Source organism: Idiotropiscis lumnitzeri, chromosome 8, assembly GCF_059441095.1.
Source record: "Idiotropiscis lumnitzeri isolate Australia: NSW breed Sydney's pygmy pipehorse chromosome 8, RoL_Ilum_1.0, whole genome shotgun sequence".
In the NCBI taxonomy this organism is placed as follows: domain Eukaryota; kingdom Metazoa; phylum Chordata; class Actinopteri; order Syngnathiformes; family Syngnathidae; genus Idiotropiscis; species Idiotropiscis lumnitzeri.
In genome coordinates, this window is record NC_142398.1 from 6844713 (window position 1) to 6860563 (window position 15851).

Consider the following 15851-nt stretch of genomic DNA (forward strand, 5'->3'; position numbering starts at 1 on the left):
GGCCTTCAGAAGAATCATAATGTTTTTTACGTTTTTTTTTTACCCATGATAACTTTTAACTCATTCACTTCTAGTCAAAAAAAAAATGATTTTTGACGTCTTTATACGTCAATGGCAGTGAATGAGTTAAAAGTGATGATGAAACAGAAGATTGAGCGTTTCTCAATTATTTAGCAATTGTATGAGGAACACCAACACAATCAAATCTGGGAAATGATCCGAGTGGACGTTTGAGTCATGGGCAGTGTGTGTGTGTGTGTGTGTGTGTGTTGTGTTTACGTTTGAACCTCTCGTCAAACACCCCGCAGAGGACCTTGTCCCCGATAAATATGCGGTGGCAGTGGGTGGAAGAGCTTCACACGCAGCGAAAAGGAGCAAGACCAGGACCCAAAATGGCTTCATCACTGGTGGCCCACGCCGGGCTAGTGCTGCTTTTCTCCATGGCGTCTGCCGTAAGTCGAAAAACAAAAACTGGCCTCTTTCAACCCTTCTGGAAAAAATATGCGTCGTTTGTCAACGTAAAAAACTTTTTTATCTTCATATTATTTCAAAGAAATCAAAGTTGTTTTTTCTGTATATTATCTGGAAATAAATCTGATTAAAAAAATTCCCAGAAAAATGTAAATTTTTGTTTCAAATATCACATTCTTATTGAAAAAATCTTTATTGTAAGATTCTTCTGCAATTGTTTTTTTTTAAAAACATTTATTCATTTTTTTTAAACCACTTTTTTTTCCTTTTGAAAAATAAGCCAAGTATGATGTCATTCTTGTAAGACGAATGCCTTTACTTTTATAAGATTTTTTTTTATTGAGAAAAACAGAGTAGTATAAGATTTCAGGAAAATTCATTGAAAAAATAAAAAACGACTTGGTCTCAGAAAATTTATTTTCATGGGAGAAATAGGACGACCCAAAAATAAAGAAAAAAACTTCTCCGAATGATTTATTTTGAATAAAATTTTTTCAGTATTTTTTTGTACTGTCGTTGAAGAGTACATTTTCTAAAAAAACAAAATAAATCAACAAAAATATCAATCCATCTATTATGTGAGCCGCTGATCCTCACAAGGGTCACGGGCCAGTTGGTTGCCAGCCAAGCACAGGGCCAACAAACTTTTTTTTTTCCCATTTTAAAAATATTTCAAATTTATCGTGCAAAAATGTGACTTTTTGAAGCTTGACGCTGAGGATAAGAGTGACAACAACCACTGAGAAAAGCAAATGAAACAGGAAAGTGCTACACTCCCTCAAACTCACTTAAGCTCTCTTACGCTTTTTTCCTATTTTCTAGCAAATACGAGGAGACAACATTGCCGTCAGAAACGACAACAGCATGACGTGCCACCACAATGACGGCTTTGTGAGTACGCGCCCAAACCGTCGGGCGGTTCTCAAACTGTCGTTCCCGTCACCAATGTGCTGGGTTGCCGTTGCAGGGCAAGTACTGTCCCACTACGTGCGGCGTGGCCGACTACATGCACAAATACACGTCCAGGGCCCACGACAATCTGGACAATATGCAAAAAGTGCTGGAGAGCATCAACAACTTGACTCAGGGAGCGCAAGAGCAGGTCACCTATATGAAAGACAGCCTCCAAACGGTCCAGAAAAACCTCCAGCCCGGTAAGTTGCTCATCATACTAAAACATAAAACAAAGAGAATTACATTTATTTATTTATTTAAAGCAACTACATAGCCACTGCTTTAAGCAACGGAGCTTTACACCCTAACGGTGCAATAACACACAGTCAGAGGCATATATTATTTATCCTCTGCAAAGAATGAAAAATAACGATATTAGCCATTTTCTTAAAACCATGATAAAATATCAACATACAGCGATAACGTAATCATAGCTGCAATGTAATAAAATCAGCTATCAGGGAAGGGAACTATTTCCTAGTTGGTAATCTCCCAAAATCATCACTTTTCAGGAGACCCCAAAAACGAGGTGTTTGTTCAACCATTAATATTTGCATTGTCAAAGAGCGCAAGCCATTAATCACAATTTTGTAAAAATGACACCCACACGAGTGGACTGACCAACACTACAGCTTTGGGAAATAATACAACATTTGGGAAATTGTGACATCGGAGTTTTTCGGCCAATATGCGTCTTGAATATGCCATTGGAATTGTTTTTTTAAATTGAGAAGCACATTCTTTAATGTTAAAGACCTTGTGTGAAGTAAACTCGGCCAACCATCTTTTGAGTAATACTAACGGCTAAAACTATTTTAAGCAGACTTTCAACGCAACCCACCCTGATTCATAATTAGACCGCGCTTAACAACGAATATGCATAAGTTCAGCAAGTGACGTTCTTTCAAGAAGGCCGAGTCAACTCTCCAGTCCGCCATTGTACTGCACTCATTTAACTGCTCTTTGCCATTATCATATTTTTTCTGCAAAATGCCTCAGCGGCCAAAAGAAAATAATACTGCACATCAATTGAAAAGTTTTGTTCTCACAAAGGGAATGAAAATTACGCCGGTGTCGACAAGTTTGTAACAAGCACTTTGAAGATGTCTTTTACCTTATGATAAATGGTTTGCAAAAGGGTAGGTGTGATTCCAATCAATTTTGTGGTGTCTTAGAATTTCTGTTTGTTTGATCAACATGCCATGTCCTCTTGGAAAACTGCCGATTTTTAACTGGCTTTGTACACTTCCCATGTCGAACAACTCTTATCTCTCAGGGTACAGTATATATTCAGGGTGGGAAATACATTATTTATTTTCTCTTTTATATCCTACATATATATTAAACTACAATATGATATTGCTCTCATGTGGTAAGTGGACCAATCATTTTGTGGACCGAACCATAACCAGAGCAGAAATTCAATGTCACATAAAACATATAATACTTGTGTTTGCAGATGACTACTTCCAAAGGTCGTCCAATATGCTGGATGATGTGATCCGCTTTGAGCGGATCATCACAGAACAGGAGAGGCAAATATTGTAAGTTGACTAAGCACTACTTTTATGTTTCTTTCGTTGGCACTCCAAACATTTTGACTTCGACAAATGGGGAAATATTTATTATTTCATATATATATATATATATATATATATATATATATATATATATATATATATATATATATATATATATATATATATATATAAAATATATATATATATATAAAATAAATATATATATAAAATAAATATATACATGTTTATTTTTATTTAGATTTTTTAATTTGGCCATGTGCAATATGGCACTACTTTCATATAACTTTGTTTCACCTGTAGCATCGCGCGGATGTTAACAAGACACTAGAAACACAATTCTTAAAACTTTTTTTGTCTATTTTAAAATGTTTTTCCACCTTTTTTTTTTTATTTGGGCCAAAGTTCGATTTAGTACCACTTAGCTTCTCGAACATTTGACCCCTGCGTTACCTTTTCATGATTTCACGTCACTGCCACAGCGAACTGGAGGATACGATTTCCGCCAACGAGAGGAGAATGGCAGACTTGAAGACGCTCTCCATTCAGCTGCAGAAGACATGCAGCGAGCCCTGCAAGGACAGCGTTGAGATTCAGCCCACCACAGGAACAGGTACAACTACAAAAAAGAATAAAAAATAGCGACCTTTAGATTGTTTGCCAATATGTGTCCCTTTCAGTGTTTAGTCAAAGGCAGAAAAAGTCAATATGTTCCCTCAGTGGAAAGTAAACAAACGGAATTTGTCGCAAGTGCTTGGCTTTTGAAGTAGCTGTGACTAACGCATTGTAGTTTATTACGATTGCCTCTTGGCGAGGTCATTGTAAATTGCAATTGGGTCTATGTGATTAAAAAAAAACAAAAAAAAACGTACTAACTTACTTAATTTAACACTGCATATTTTTTATTGTATTTTTCTCCATGGTTTACACAAGTATAATGAAGGCCAAAAGAAGTTTTTATGAATGATTTTTGTTTTATATTTGTATTTGTTTACTGCGTATTGATACCAAAGCTCAAGAAAACGACGAGACTTGTGATTTTCATATTTAAAAAGTGGGCAAACCCCCTTTTCAATTCAACTTAAAAAAATATTTGTATTTTTATGCGGCATTATAGTGCGACATTAATTACTACTTTACAAACAATCTACATCTTTTAAATGGATTAGCGCATATGTATTCTCAAACATAATTTGAACGTGTTTGTACAAGAGGCTACATACAAAAATGAACGTTTCTAACTGATGCAATGTTTCTTATTTTAAGGTACAATGACTTCATGATGGTTTCATGTATTTATTTATTTTTGCATCAGATTGCCAGGATATCGCCAACAAAGGTGCCACCGTCAGCGGTATTTATTACGTCAAACCGGCCCAAGCGACCCAACAGTTCCTGGTCTATTGCGAAATTGACAGCTTTGGGCGCGGCTTCACTGTCCTCCAGAGGGTTGGTATCTTTACAGTCAGTGCTGATTGGTGGAAACTTACCACATGACTGTTATGATACTACACAATAGCTGTAATTTTGGTGCCCCTATGTAGCTCATACTGCATACTGTTATGCTGTGACAATACACCAATGTAATCGTGCTGAAAAGCCAAATGATACAAGTCGGCTATTTTGGAAAAAGAGAGCAACAAAATATGTATCATAATCGCTTCTGCCAGCAGAAATGACATGAAAATCATATGGTTGCGTATTGAACCAACAGAACCTAAAGGATGCTGGCTACGGTCGAACCACACCGATTCAGTCTATCCCGTTATAACCATTTCCAATTTATTTTAATTTCAGTAAGTCCAACGCTTCCGCTTGGTCACAACCATACTATGATATCCAAGTTAGCATTAACCGGTGTTTCGGCTTTGGTATTTAAATCTGAGAATGCCTAAATGAGCATCTTGTATCACATCCGCAGAGGCGTGACGGTAGCGTGGACTTCCACAAGGACTGGATCCAGTACAAGGAGGGCTTCGGCTACCTCTCCCACGACGACAGCACTGAGTTCTGGCTCGGTAACGAGAAGATCCACCTGCTGTCCGTTAGCAGTAACATCCCAATGGTGCTCAGGATAGAGCTGGTCGATTGGGACGGCAACAAAAGGTACGGCGCCGCCCCGACGAACCACATATCGTAAATTGAAAATTCAGATACTTTGCAACTTATAAACACGTTACCTTCCAGAACACTGCTTGTGTACTGTTATTATGCCATTTTCCTAATGTCACCATGTTGTTCATTAAAGATTAAAGTCAACATTGCAGACCCACCCGCTTTAGATAAAAACCCACAATATAGTGAAACCATCCAAAAAAATAAATTAAGGTGTTGTATCTCTCCTTGACACTTTGAACGCATTTAAACACATTTGTCAATCCCAGTTGAAGTTTACTCACATATAAAACAAAAAAACAAAAGAGAATGAACTATTGTATCTACAGTGGAACATCGATTTAACCGACTCTACGGCTCCCAGATTGTACAGATGGAAAATAGTGTCCTGTCCACTAGAAACACAGATAGAAACTGTGTGCGCGTTTGCCGCTTGCATTGCGCTCTCGTCATAGATTATCAGACTTTAGAGAAGACTAGACCAGGCTAAAAAGTGTAGGGTAGGGAGTCCCTTTAAATGTCACAAGTAATTCCACAAATACATTAGCTTAGCATCTGCCGCAGTTAAGCAACTAGCTTAAAAGGAGCCTGTTGTATCAACTCCATTAACTGTATATCCATGAGCGTTGTTTTTGTAGACGTCTCTCTACCGTGCTATTTGTGGACAATACGTAGATATTTTTTTTGTAATGCTAATTATAGATAGAAATAGAAGAAATAGAAATCCCTTTATTGTCATTGTACTCAAGTGTGCAACGAGATTAGAGGGCTCCCCTCTCCAGTGCAATACAACAATAATACAGACAAATATATAAATTAGATAAATAAAGAAGACAGTGCAATGGAATTCAGTACTGAATAGGGCATATAGAAACACATCACAATGCTGTTTTGCGAGGTTAGGGTGGTCTCGTGTGTGTGTGAGAGTTCAGTATGGAGATGGCTCTCGGAAGAAACTGTTTCTCAGTCTATTGGTCCTTGATTTGATGCATCTGTAGCGCCTGCCAGAGGGCAACAGGTCGAACAGGTGTGAGTTTGGGGCATCTCTCGGGCATCGAATCGAAACGGAAGTGAAAAAAGAGAGCGATAACATTGTGGCTCATGAACGTGACTAGAAGCAGGCCTTTATTCTCTCCCTATCACTACCATAAATTTGGATACATTTCAAAACTTTTCAACCTCATATTTTATTATCAGTCACTCTGCACTAACCAGCCGCCCCTCACCTGCACACGAACATGAGAACAGATATGGACAATGCAAACACATGCCTCCTTTGAACTTCCTTTCCAGGCACGCCGACTACGCCATGTTCCGGGTTGCGCCGGAGATCGACATGTATCGCCTGACCTACGGCTACTACTTCGGCGGCGATGCCGGCGACGCCTTCAACGGCTTCGACTTCGGCGACGACCCTAGCGACAAATTCTTCACGTCGCACAACGGCATGCAGTTCAGCACCTTCGACAAGGACAACGACAAGTATAACGGCAACTGCGCGCTGCAGGACGGCTCGGGCTGGTGGATGAACCGATGCCATGCTGCCCATTTAAACGGAAAATACTACCAGGGTGGGTGATGTTTACAACACAGGTCGAAATGGTAGTCGCACGCTCTACTTCAAGTGCCGGTTTAAAAAAGATTCTGATAATATCTCTGATCCAGATGCCTTACTTATGTAAATGTAAACGCCAGGGGTAGGGAACTCCGGTTCCTTGAGAGCCTGTTTTGGCTCTCTCCCTACTCCAAAGACACCTGATTGGTTTTAGCATATCTTCGAAATACACAATGATGAGGTCTCTTCCTTCGATTTCTGGACATCCTTTTCCGAAATGCCATGCCTGTCTTCATACAGGTGGGCGGTACACCGAGAAGGACACCGGTGAATTTGGCTACGACAACGGCATCATCTGGGTGACGTGGCACAACCGCTGGTACTCACTGAAGGAGACCACCATGAAGATCATCCCCGTAACACGCATTGCGCCTGGTGGCGGACAGCAAGCGGGTGTGAAACAGTTTGGAGTGGTTTAAAATACAAACAAAAAAACTTCCCAAAAAGGAACGCTCTTCTTGTTGATCGTTATTGTTTGGAGCTCTGACTAAAGCTTTCTTTTTGCCCCCATTCTTGACCAACTTCAATCATTTGCCTGTCGTCAGGCGGATGCCCTGGACCACAAAAGTTGCATAACAGACAACCAAGTTGATTCTTTTCCACACCTCACAGATCTTATCAATATTCTGTGATGCTCATTAAGCGCTTGTCGAGTTTCACTCAGATGGCACTGAGTTTGTTGATGCCCATCTTTTTTTTTCAGCTTGACATATCACATAATTGATGTTTTTTTTTTGTTTGTTTGTTGAAAATAAAAAGCAGACTGGCAAATTGATTTTGGGCATCTCATGATTTGGTTAACCATTAATTGGCAAACATGAGTTAGTACAGAGAGTACGTCAAACTTTGAACTTACCTCACAAATTAACCCCCCACCCCAAAATACCAGAAATAATTAACTACTGAGTTACTTCTGTGATAACAATTTGCCAAGATAATTGATTATAAAAAATAATTGTATTTTTTTCATTAAAAAAAAAAAATAAATAATAGGCCATTAAAGTAGAGAGATATATAGCCTATTCTATTACCTTTTATATATATATATATATATATATATATATATATATATATATATATATGTATATATATATATATATATATATATATATATATATATATATATATATATATATTTATTAGGGCTGTTAAAATTAAAGCATTAACTCAGGTGATTAATCCAAAATGTTTTAACTCAGTTAAATATTTTAACTCAATTAACTCAGTTTGATTTACTTCAAAAATAATTTGCATACTTTGCAAATATTGCGCCATGTTAGCTGTACATCTTTAGCAAGTCTCAAAACAAAACACTGTTCAAGTTACCACTGGGCCTTGGAAACCAACAGGAGTCTGGCGCTTGTGGGCAGATTTGAGAAATGTTTTTCGAAGAAGAAAAATGCCTGTAAAGATGTATTAGATCAGCGGTGTCAAACTCATTTTTGTGGATGGGCCAGATCATACTTATGGTTTCCCTCAGAGGGCCGTTATGGCGTTACCGCGTACCGAAACAAACTGATGGGTTAGCGAGTTTTGAAATCAGAAGCCAGGAAATAATTGTTTGTTCAACAATTTATTTTAAAGGGGGAGTATTGCTACCAAATGAACGACAATATCTCAGATCTCAATGTTGTTAAAAGTGAAATAAATGTGTTATAAACAGGAAGTTGTCACACATGATTTCCCCTTTGCGGGCCACATGAAATCGGGTCGCGGGCCAGATCTGGCCCCCGGGCCTTGAGTTTGACACCTGTGTATTAGATCGTATTCAAGAATCAAAGAAAGCTATCAGAACAGTCTTTGAATTAAATATACTTCATATTTGGTGATTTTGCATCAATTCCAAGATATTATTCAAGTAAATATCTGTTACGAGCTTCGCAAACAATAGTAATTGAAAAACGTGATTAATCGCGATTAATCCTGGAATTTTTTGTGATTAATTAATTTTTAAAAAAATCACTTGATAATATATATATATATATATATATATATATATATATACATATATATATATATATATATATATATATATATAGATATATATATTCTTTGCAAAAAATGTAAACCCATACCACACTTGACCTATATATTCCTTTAGTAGCATGAGTTACAGTGTGTCTCTTTGTGTCTTCTTCATGGACACCCTCAGTACACTGTGACGTCTGGTGGCGGCATAATCTGGTGGCCTGATTAGCAGTGTGGCATTGGCAGCAGGCAGCACAGATGGGGACACGCAGTCAGTCGGGGTCGGGATGCACTCACTGAGGAGCTTGCGCCAGAGATGTGCACAGACATTTGAACTGGAAATCTGCAGTGTGACTTTTTTTTTAATTCAGGGGTGTCCAAACTCCGTTTTTTAGAGTCTGGCGACATATTGAAAAATTATCAAGCGACCGTGTCATTGGCCTGCAAGGTACGACTTACTTTTTGCACTTGTTGGCAAAGTGGGAGACGAGGAGAAGAAAATTATATTTTTCCTATCTCACTTTTCAACCAATCATACGTCATTGTGTAAGCCGTGCCTCAAATATGCAATTGTTTCCAACATCTCCTGCTGCTCAAGTCAAGGTGATTGTAGCTTCTAGAATGTAGTGTGACTGTGCAGCTGCTCCGTAGTGGAGCACATCTATTCTAGTAGGATACAAAGTTATTGCTCATCCAAAACTCCTGAAAGTTCCTTGTCTTTTTTATTTAGCGTCTAGCTGTTTCCTTTTGACAAATACATTGCAGAAATCTTGGAAGCTACCTGAACTAATTTCTTTAAATGCTTGTAAAACCAGACTGAGACCACTTGAGGTCAACTATTTTCATTGTAACAGTTTTTTTATAATTGTATCTTATTCATTGTGTATGTCTGTAGCTTATTGCTGCGTTTTAGCCAGGACTCCCTTGAAAAAGAGGTTTTTAATCTCAATGGGACTTTTCTGGTTAAATAAATGTTAAAATAAAAAAAATAAAATAAAAAAAACATGATCTATATCAACAATTGAAGTATGTTACGGGTATGCCAGCTCCCTGAAGAGGTATGTGAAGAGTCACTGCCCAAGTACGCTTCAGATGTGTTTAACTTTAAAAGCTACGGATCAGTTTTAACCTGTTAAATGAATTAGATGTCAAAGTGGCATTTGCATCCATGGTATTTTGGAGGTTCAGTCATCGATAAAAAACACATTTGGACACCCCTGACCTAATCTGTAAAAAAATAAATAAAAGTGAGTGATGTATCAGAAAACTGCATACACACTACTGATTCTGGCGCTCTTGTGCACTCTCACATGGGCAAACGTCTCCAACCTGACGCTGTCCGTCCTGGAGGGGCTCCCCGCACAAACTATGGTCGGTGACCTGGCTACCAGTCTCAGCCGGCCGACGGTCGGCTTCTTCATCTCAGAGAGCCGCGACTCGCACGTGTTCCGTGATCTGGAAATCGACCCGGACACGGGCATCATTTCCACAACAACAGTTCTTGACCGAGAGACCCGTGGGAGCTACGAATTTGTGGTGGCCACCTTAGCAGGGGAGATGGTCCGAGTGCGCATAAACGTGGAGGATGTCAACGACCATTCGCCAGTGTTCCCCTCAGAGGAAGTGGACCTGAGAGTGTCTGAGTTGAGCCCACTTGGTAGTCGCTTCCATCTTGAAGGAGCTCAGGACCAGGATGAGGGGGAATTTGGCACCCAGGGATACCGGATTCGAGAGGCCCATATGGGGGAGCTCTTCCGGCTCGAGCAGCGCAGTGCTTCTGGAAACCACCTTAGCCTGGATCTGGTTCTGGACAAGCGAGTGGACAGAGAAGCTCAAGACTTTTACACTCTAACTGTGGAGGCCTTTGACGGTGGCATCCCCGCCCGGATCGGGAGGCTGCGGGTCAACATCTGGGTACTGGATGAGAATGACAACCCGCCTGTTTTCAACCAGAGCAAGTATGACACATCTGTACTTGAAAATGCGCCCGTCGGGTTGTCCGTGTGTCAAGTTCATGCCATGGACCGAGACCAGGGCGACAATGCCAGGGTCAGTTACGAGATCAACCGGAGACAGAGCGACCCTGATGATTTCTTCTCTGTTGACGAGACCACCGGGGTGGTTTTTCTCAACAAGCCACTGGATTTTGAAGAACAGGTAGTGTATATGTATTACCTAGCCTTGAGCAACTCCTTCTGCTTGAGTATAGCACATATTGTAGATGCATTGCATACGTACTGCTGTCTTTTACTCTTGTCTTTCTCATTTTTTTTTTTTTTTATGATTTCTAGCTTTAACTTGGTGGACATCAACCGTTTTTTCGCAACACTCACTTTTTTAGGACACAACGTTAGAAAAAAGAAATTTGGCGAAATGCCTGAAAATAAAAAATGGGAAATATACTCAACACACAACACAATGTAATCATTAAACTGATGGGGTCCAGGCGTTAAGTTTGCAATCTACAATTGTCCAAGTGCTGAAACACAAGATTGAAGCAAGCTCGTAACACGAAAAACTCGGAGGTTAGGCCAAGTTGAAATGAATTGAGGTAATAGATACTGTACAACGGAGTCGTGCCCCTATAAAAATAAAAAATCATCTACATGGTACCTTTGTCCTTGTTTTGAGGTGTTTTTATTTACATGGTTTATTTAGTTTAAATGGTTCAGTTCAGTGCTCGTTGTGGGCGTAGCAAGTTCATACTGTCACAAACTTCTCTCTTAGTCCAAACTTCAAATTGTAAATATGACCAAAAATAAATAAATTATAATCAGAGGGTTTACTTTGAAATGGATCCATTTGACCCACAACAAAACAGAAGAATCTGTCAATTTTGCCCTGCCACTGAAAAGGAATGTTGACTTTAGAATGTGGCAATTTGAGTCACGACAAAACACAAGGCTTGACTTAAAAATGGCCCAGGTCAAGTCACTACTTAACAGGAGGGTTATCATTAAAATAGTTGGATCCGCAATATGACAAGTGGTTAAGTGTTGAGGTTTGAATAGATGCAACCCTTGGTAATAACCAACCTCATAGTTATTAGTTTACTGATCTTAATTCACTTTTGGAAAATTATTCAACAGTTAATTTCTCTGCTCATTGTTGGAACAAATAGAGACAGAGCCCTGGCTCACTTCTTGACACTAAAATGACACCAGATAGTATCAAAGCAATGCTATCATTGGGAGAAAACAGTTTTTCTGCTAACAGATGATCATTTCTGCCAAAAATGTGCGAAAAGGGGAACGTATGAATGCCAAATTTCGGAATATGTGGTGATTCATATTGTGCATTACTGCGGGTTTTGCAGGTTTTCCATGAGCTGATTGTCACGGCCAGAGACAATGGAGCGCAGCCAGAATCCAGTAGCACCCTGGTGGTTGTGAAGGTACAGAATGTCAACGACAACAGCCCCATTATCAGCGTGCTGTTCCTCAGTGAGACCGGAGATGCGCTGGTCTCCGAGGCCGCTGGGATCGGAGACTATGTGGCCCGGATTTCTGTGTCAGACCCAGATGACCAAGGCGAGATGGTGTCGGTCCTGCTTGAGGGCGGCGATGAGAAGTTTGACCTCAAACAGACGGAGGACTTCCTGTATGCGCTGTGCGTCTCCGCCCAGCTCGACAGGGAAGAGAGGGATCTTTACCAGTTGAAGATCCAAGCCTCGGATTCCGGGAGCCCCCGTTTGAGCAGCGAGACCGTTCTTCTCATGAAGGTGGCTGACGCCAATGATTGCGCCCCAATTTTTGAGAAGGACATATATGTGGTCCAAGTTTCTGAGGATTCCCCAAAGGGAACATCTGTCATCCAGATGGAGGCCCAGGATTTGGACCAGGGAGCCAACGCTGACGTGACCTACTCTGTCCTCAAGTCCGACTGGAACTGCCCAGTCAGTGTAGAAGCAGACTCCGGCCTGGTCTTCACAACCGGAGCCCTTGACCGGGAAACCCAGCCGGAGGTGTGTTTGTTCCTCGTGGTGGCTGAAGACCAAGGAGAACCAGCCAGGTCGACCACTGCCACCGTCAGCCTGGTTCTGGAAGACGTCAATGACAATGAGCCCATCTTCCAGCAGAGACTCTACAATGTCAGCCTGATGGAACACAGCACCCCGGGGACCTGTTTTTTGCAAGTACGTACTAGAAGCCCCCTACGCACGTTGTGATATGAGATAGGTTTTTGTTGCTGGTAACAAAAATGTGATGCTAGATTTGTTAAAGATTCTCAAATGAATTTGCTGTATGAAAATTCTTCTTATTGTCTTTGATGTGCACAAAATGTAAATGTATGTAAGTTGAATGAATTCTAAATTGGTGTCATTGCAAAAATTTATATTGTACTTTCTGTTTAATGAGGACTAAATTGTTTGTTTACCAAGGCCCATAATTGGGTGTCATTCTTTATGAAAATGCGTACGTTATGATAGGTGAAGGATTATATTCAGCCTGTACAAAGACATCAAAGTAAGATCCACTCAGGACTAAATTTCTGGTCTTTGATGTTTCTGAATGAGGCTTACTTCTCAAGCAATGAAAATGAAACCTTGCTTGAGAAGTCATTCAGTTCCACTATGTAACAGAGGCCGTCAGTGTTTTTTTTTGTTTGTTTTGTTTTGCACAAAGGCTCCAGTGTTGCTTCACAACGTAACACATATGAGTCGCCTGGTACCAAGAGTCAGCTGTCCAGCGCAAGCTGAAAAAAACAGTCATCTTTTTATCAATGTATAAAAGTCGAGAAAGTCGACAAGGGTTTGTGATGCAATGGGATGTGAACTTTGCTCGCTCACCTCAAAGGTGTTCATCTTATTGCGCTACTATCTCGTCTTTGATGCTTTTGAGGAGAGCATAATCTGTGTCTATGAGAACATGTACATGATGTTTTTGAGGACTTAGTTGTTGTGTACGAAAATGTGTAGGATAGGTTAATCAAAGTTTGAAATGTTTTTGATGTTCATGAAAAAATACGTTAGGTTCTTTTAATGGCTAAATTCATGCCACCGTTTAGGAAATTATGTTATGTTCAGAACTAAACTATCCCTGATATTTACAAAAACAGACACCTAACTAGTTGAATTTCCTGTATTGTTTTCATAGGTTGTGGCCAACGACGCAGACAGTCCAGTATTTAGCGTTCTGGTCTACTCTCTGCCTGATGACTTTGAGGGCTCGGATCAGAATCAGAACCAGAACCTGTTCCACATTAATTCACAGACTGGAGAGTTGTGTGTCTCCTGGGACATCGATAGAGATGGCGGACAGACTGTCTACGATATCTTGGTCAGAGCAGAGGATCCGGTCTGTATACATTCACAAAGAATTCAAACTTGTCTTTGATGTTTGGTTCATTACCGATTATTTAAATTGTCTTCAATATTTACAAAAACATTTACGTACAATGCAGGTACTGTATATCATAACTTTTACTTTAACTGAAGTAAACAAAAATTATTGTTGTATTGCACTGGAGAGGGGAGCTCTCTAATCTCGTTGCACTCTTGAGTACAATGACAATAAAGGGATTTCTAATTCTAAATTGTTTTTTATGTTCACAAAAAAATCTTACTTCAAAGACTCTTAAGAGTTAGTGATGTTTACAAAAATGCACATAGAGGTAATTAAGTACTGTGATTGTCTTTGATGTTTAGAAGAACCCACAACATTGTTTACAAAATTCTTACATTCGGCACATCAGAGACTCTTCATTGTCTTTTGTATTTACCAAAAGTGTATGTTTACAAGCACCCACTTGAATCTTTTGTTGAGGACAAATTAGTCTTTGACCTCTAAAGGAATGCATATTTTAGGTACATAAAAGAAATTTTCTTTGGTAGACATGAATAAAGTACATCACAGACTGTTGAATTGATTTTTGAGAACCCAAGTAACTTATTAAAGCTATGATGTTGTTTCTGGTTCTTGGCTTGTTAGGGAGGCCTCCGCGCGCACACGTTCGTGCACGTGGAGATCCAAGACATCAACGACAATGCACCAACGTTTACCCCCGAGCACTACGCCACCAGCATTAGCAGTCACGCGTCACCTGGCACCGAGATCTTGGGAGTGGTGGCCACCGACGTCGACGGCAGTCACTTTGGCCGCATCACGTACCACATCCTTCCCAGCAACCTGTCTGCTCTGTTTGCCCTCGATGAACGAACAGGTAATCAAAACTGCAAGATTAATCTGACGATTTAGTGTGTGCAAGTCCCCCTGACATCAGGAAGCAGGACAGACGCGTCCAGATTGGCATTCATTTGTACTAAGAAGATTAGCATATTTGGAGCAGCAGTCCAGATTCAGAATAATCCTTGGCTGCGTGTTCCCTATAGGAATGCTCTACCTCACATCATATTTGACTCTTCTGAGAACCACCAGCATCAAGTTGTCCATCGCAGCACAGGACGGCGGTGGCGTGACATCGGTCCGGCCGGCCGAGGTGATTGTCGATGTGTTGAAGAGTGACCATGCTCCAGCAGTGTTCCAGACATCTCGCTATGCCTTCACCGTGCCAGAGGATGCTCCACCAGGCACCAGCGTAGGCACAGTGCGGGCCACGAATCCATCGGGTAGGTTTTGTCAGCCAATTCACCTGTTGCCGCAAGCATGAAACACAACTTGGTCTTCACGTGTCCTTCTTTTGTTAACAATAAGAACAATGGAGAGACTTTGAGGTGGCAAACATTTTCTTGAAAACATTAAAGAAAACTACGTCTTTTACGATCCCTAACAAATACATTCTTGAAAACATTGAAAACTAAGAGTTACTTAGAGGTACCTTCTTAACGTGTATGACAATGATAATAACAATGTATAATTTTGGTACAAATTAAAGACAGTGTGGCACTTAGCAAACCTTTATGTATGTCTTTTCTGAACATCAATGATAATGAAGTCTTTGACATACCTACCCTACGCATTTTTGCAAATCTAAATGACAATGTGGCCTTAATATGGGTTTATCAGAACATCAAAGTCAATGATGTGTCTTTGAAATAGAATTTTGTAAACATCAAAGTTAGAATGTGCTTTATGAACCTTTACGTATGTTTTTCTTAACCTTAAAGAGAATTGTCTTGGACATAACATGCACATTTACGTAATCATCAAAGGCAATGCAGACATTAGAATCCCGACATATTTTTCCAACCATCAAAGATATGAGTCTTTGATGTATAATTTTAGTAAACA

At 40.0% G+C, this 15851-nt stretch overlaps 2 protein-coding genes across 2 annotated transcripts in view; both read left to right on the plus strand.

Moving 5' to 3' along the window:
• The first annotated feature begins 308 nt into the window (after window positions 1-308).
• fgg (fibrinogen gamma chain) lies at window positions 309-7468 on the plus strand. Its single transcript, XM_088303395.1, has 9 exons — window positions 309-452; window positions 1294-1362; window positions 1439-1625; window positions 2885-2969; window positions 3446-3576; window positions 4279-4412; window positions 4885-5069; window positions 6372-6649; window positions 6934-7468. Exons 1-9 carry the CDS (start codon window positions 330-332, stop codon window positions 7110-7112), a joined length of 1371 nt encoding a protein of 456 aa, XP_088159521.1. The 5' UTR covers window positions 309-329; the 3' UTR covers window positions 7113-7468.
• Window positions 7469-8944: 1476 nt separating this feature from the next.
• Window positions 8945-15851, plus strand: part of dchs2 (dachsous cadherin-related 2) — a 29285-nt gene continuing 22378 nt past the window's right edge. The window contains exons 1-5 of the mRNA XM_088303466.1: window positions 8945-10818; window positions 11978-12796; window positions 13758-13958; window positions 14592-14823; window positions 14993-15229. Coding sequence (XP_088159592.1) covers window positions 9916-10818; window positions 11978-12796; window positions 13758-13958; window positions 14592-14823; window positions 14993-15229 — 2392 coding nt within the window. The 5' untranslated portion in view covers window positions 8945-9915. The remainder of the gene's footprint in view (window positions 10819-11977; window positions 12797-13757; window positions 13959-14591; window positions 14824-14992; window positions 15230-15851) is intronic.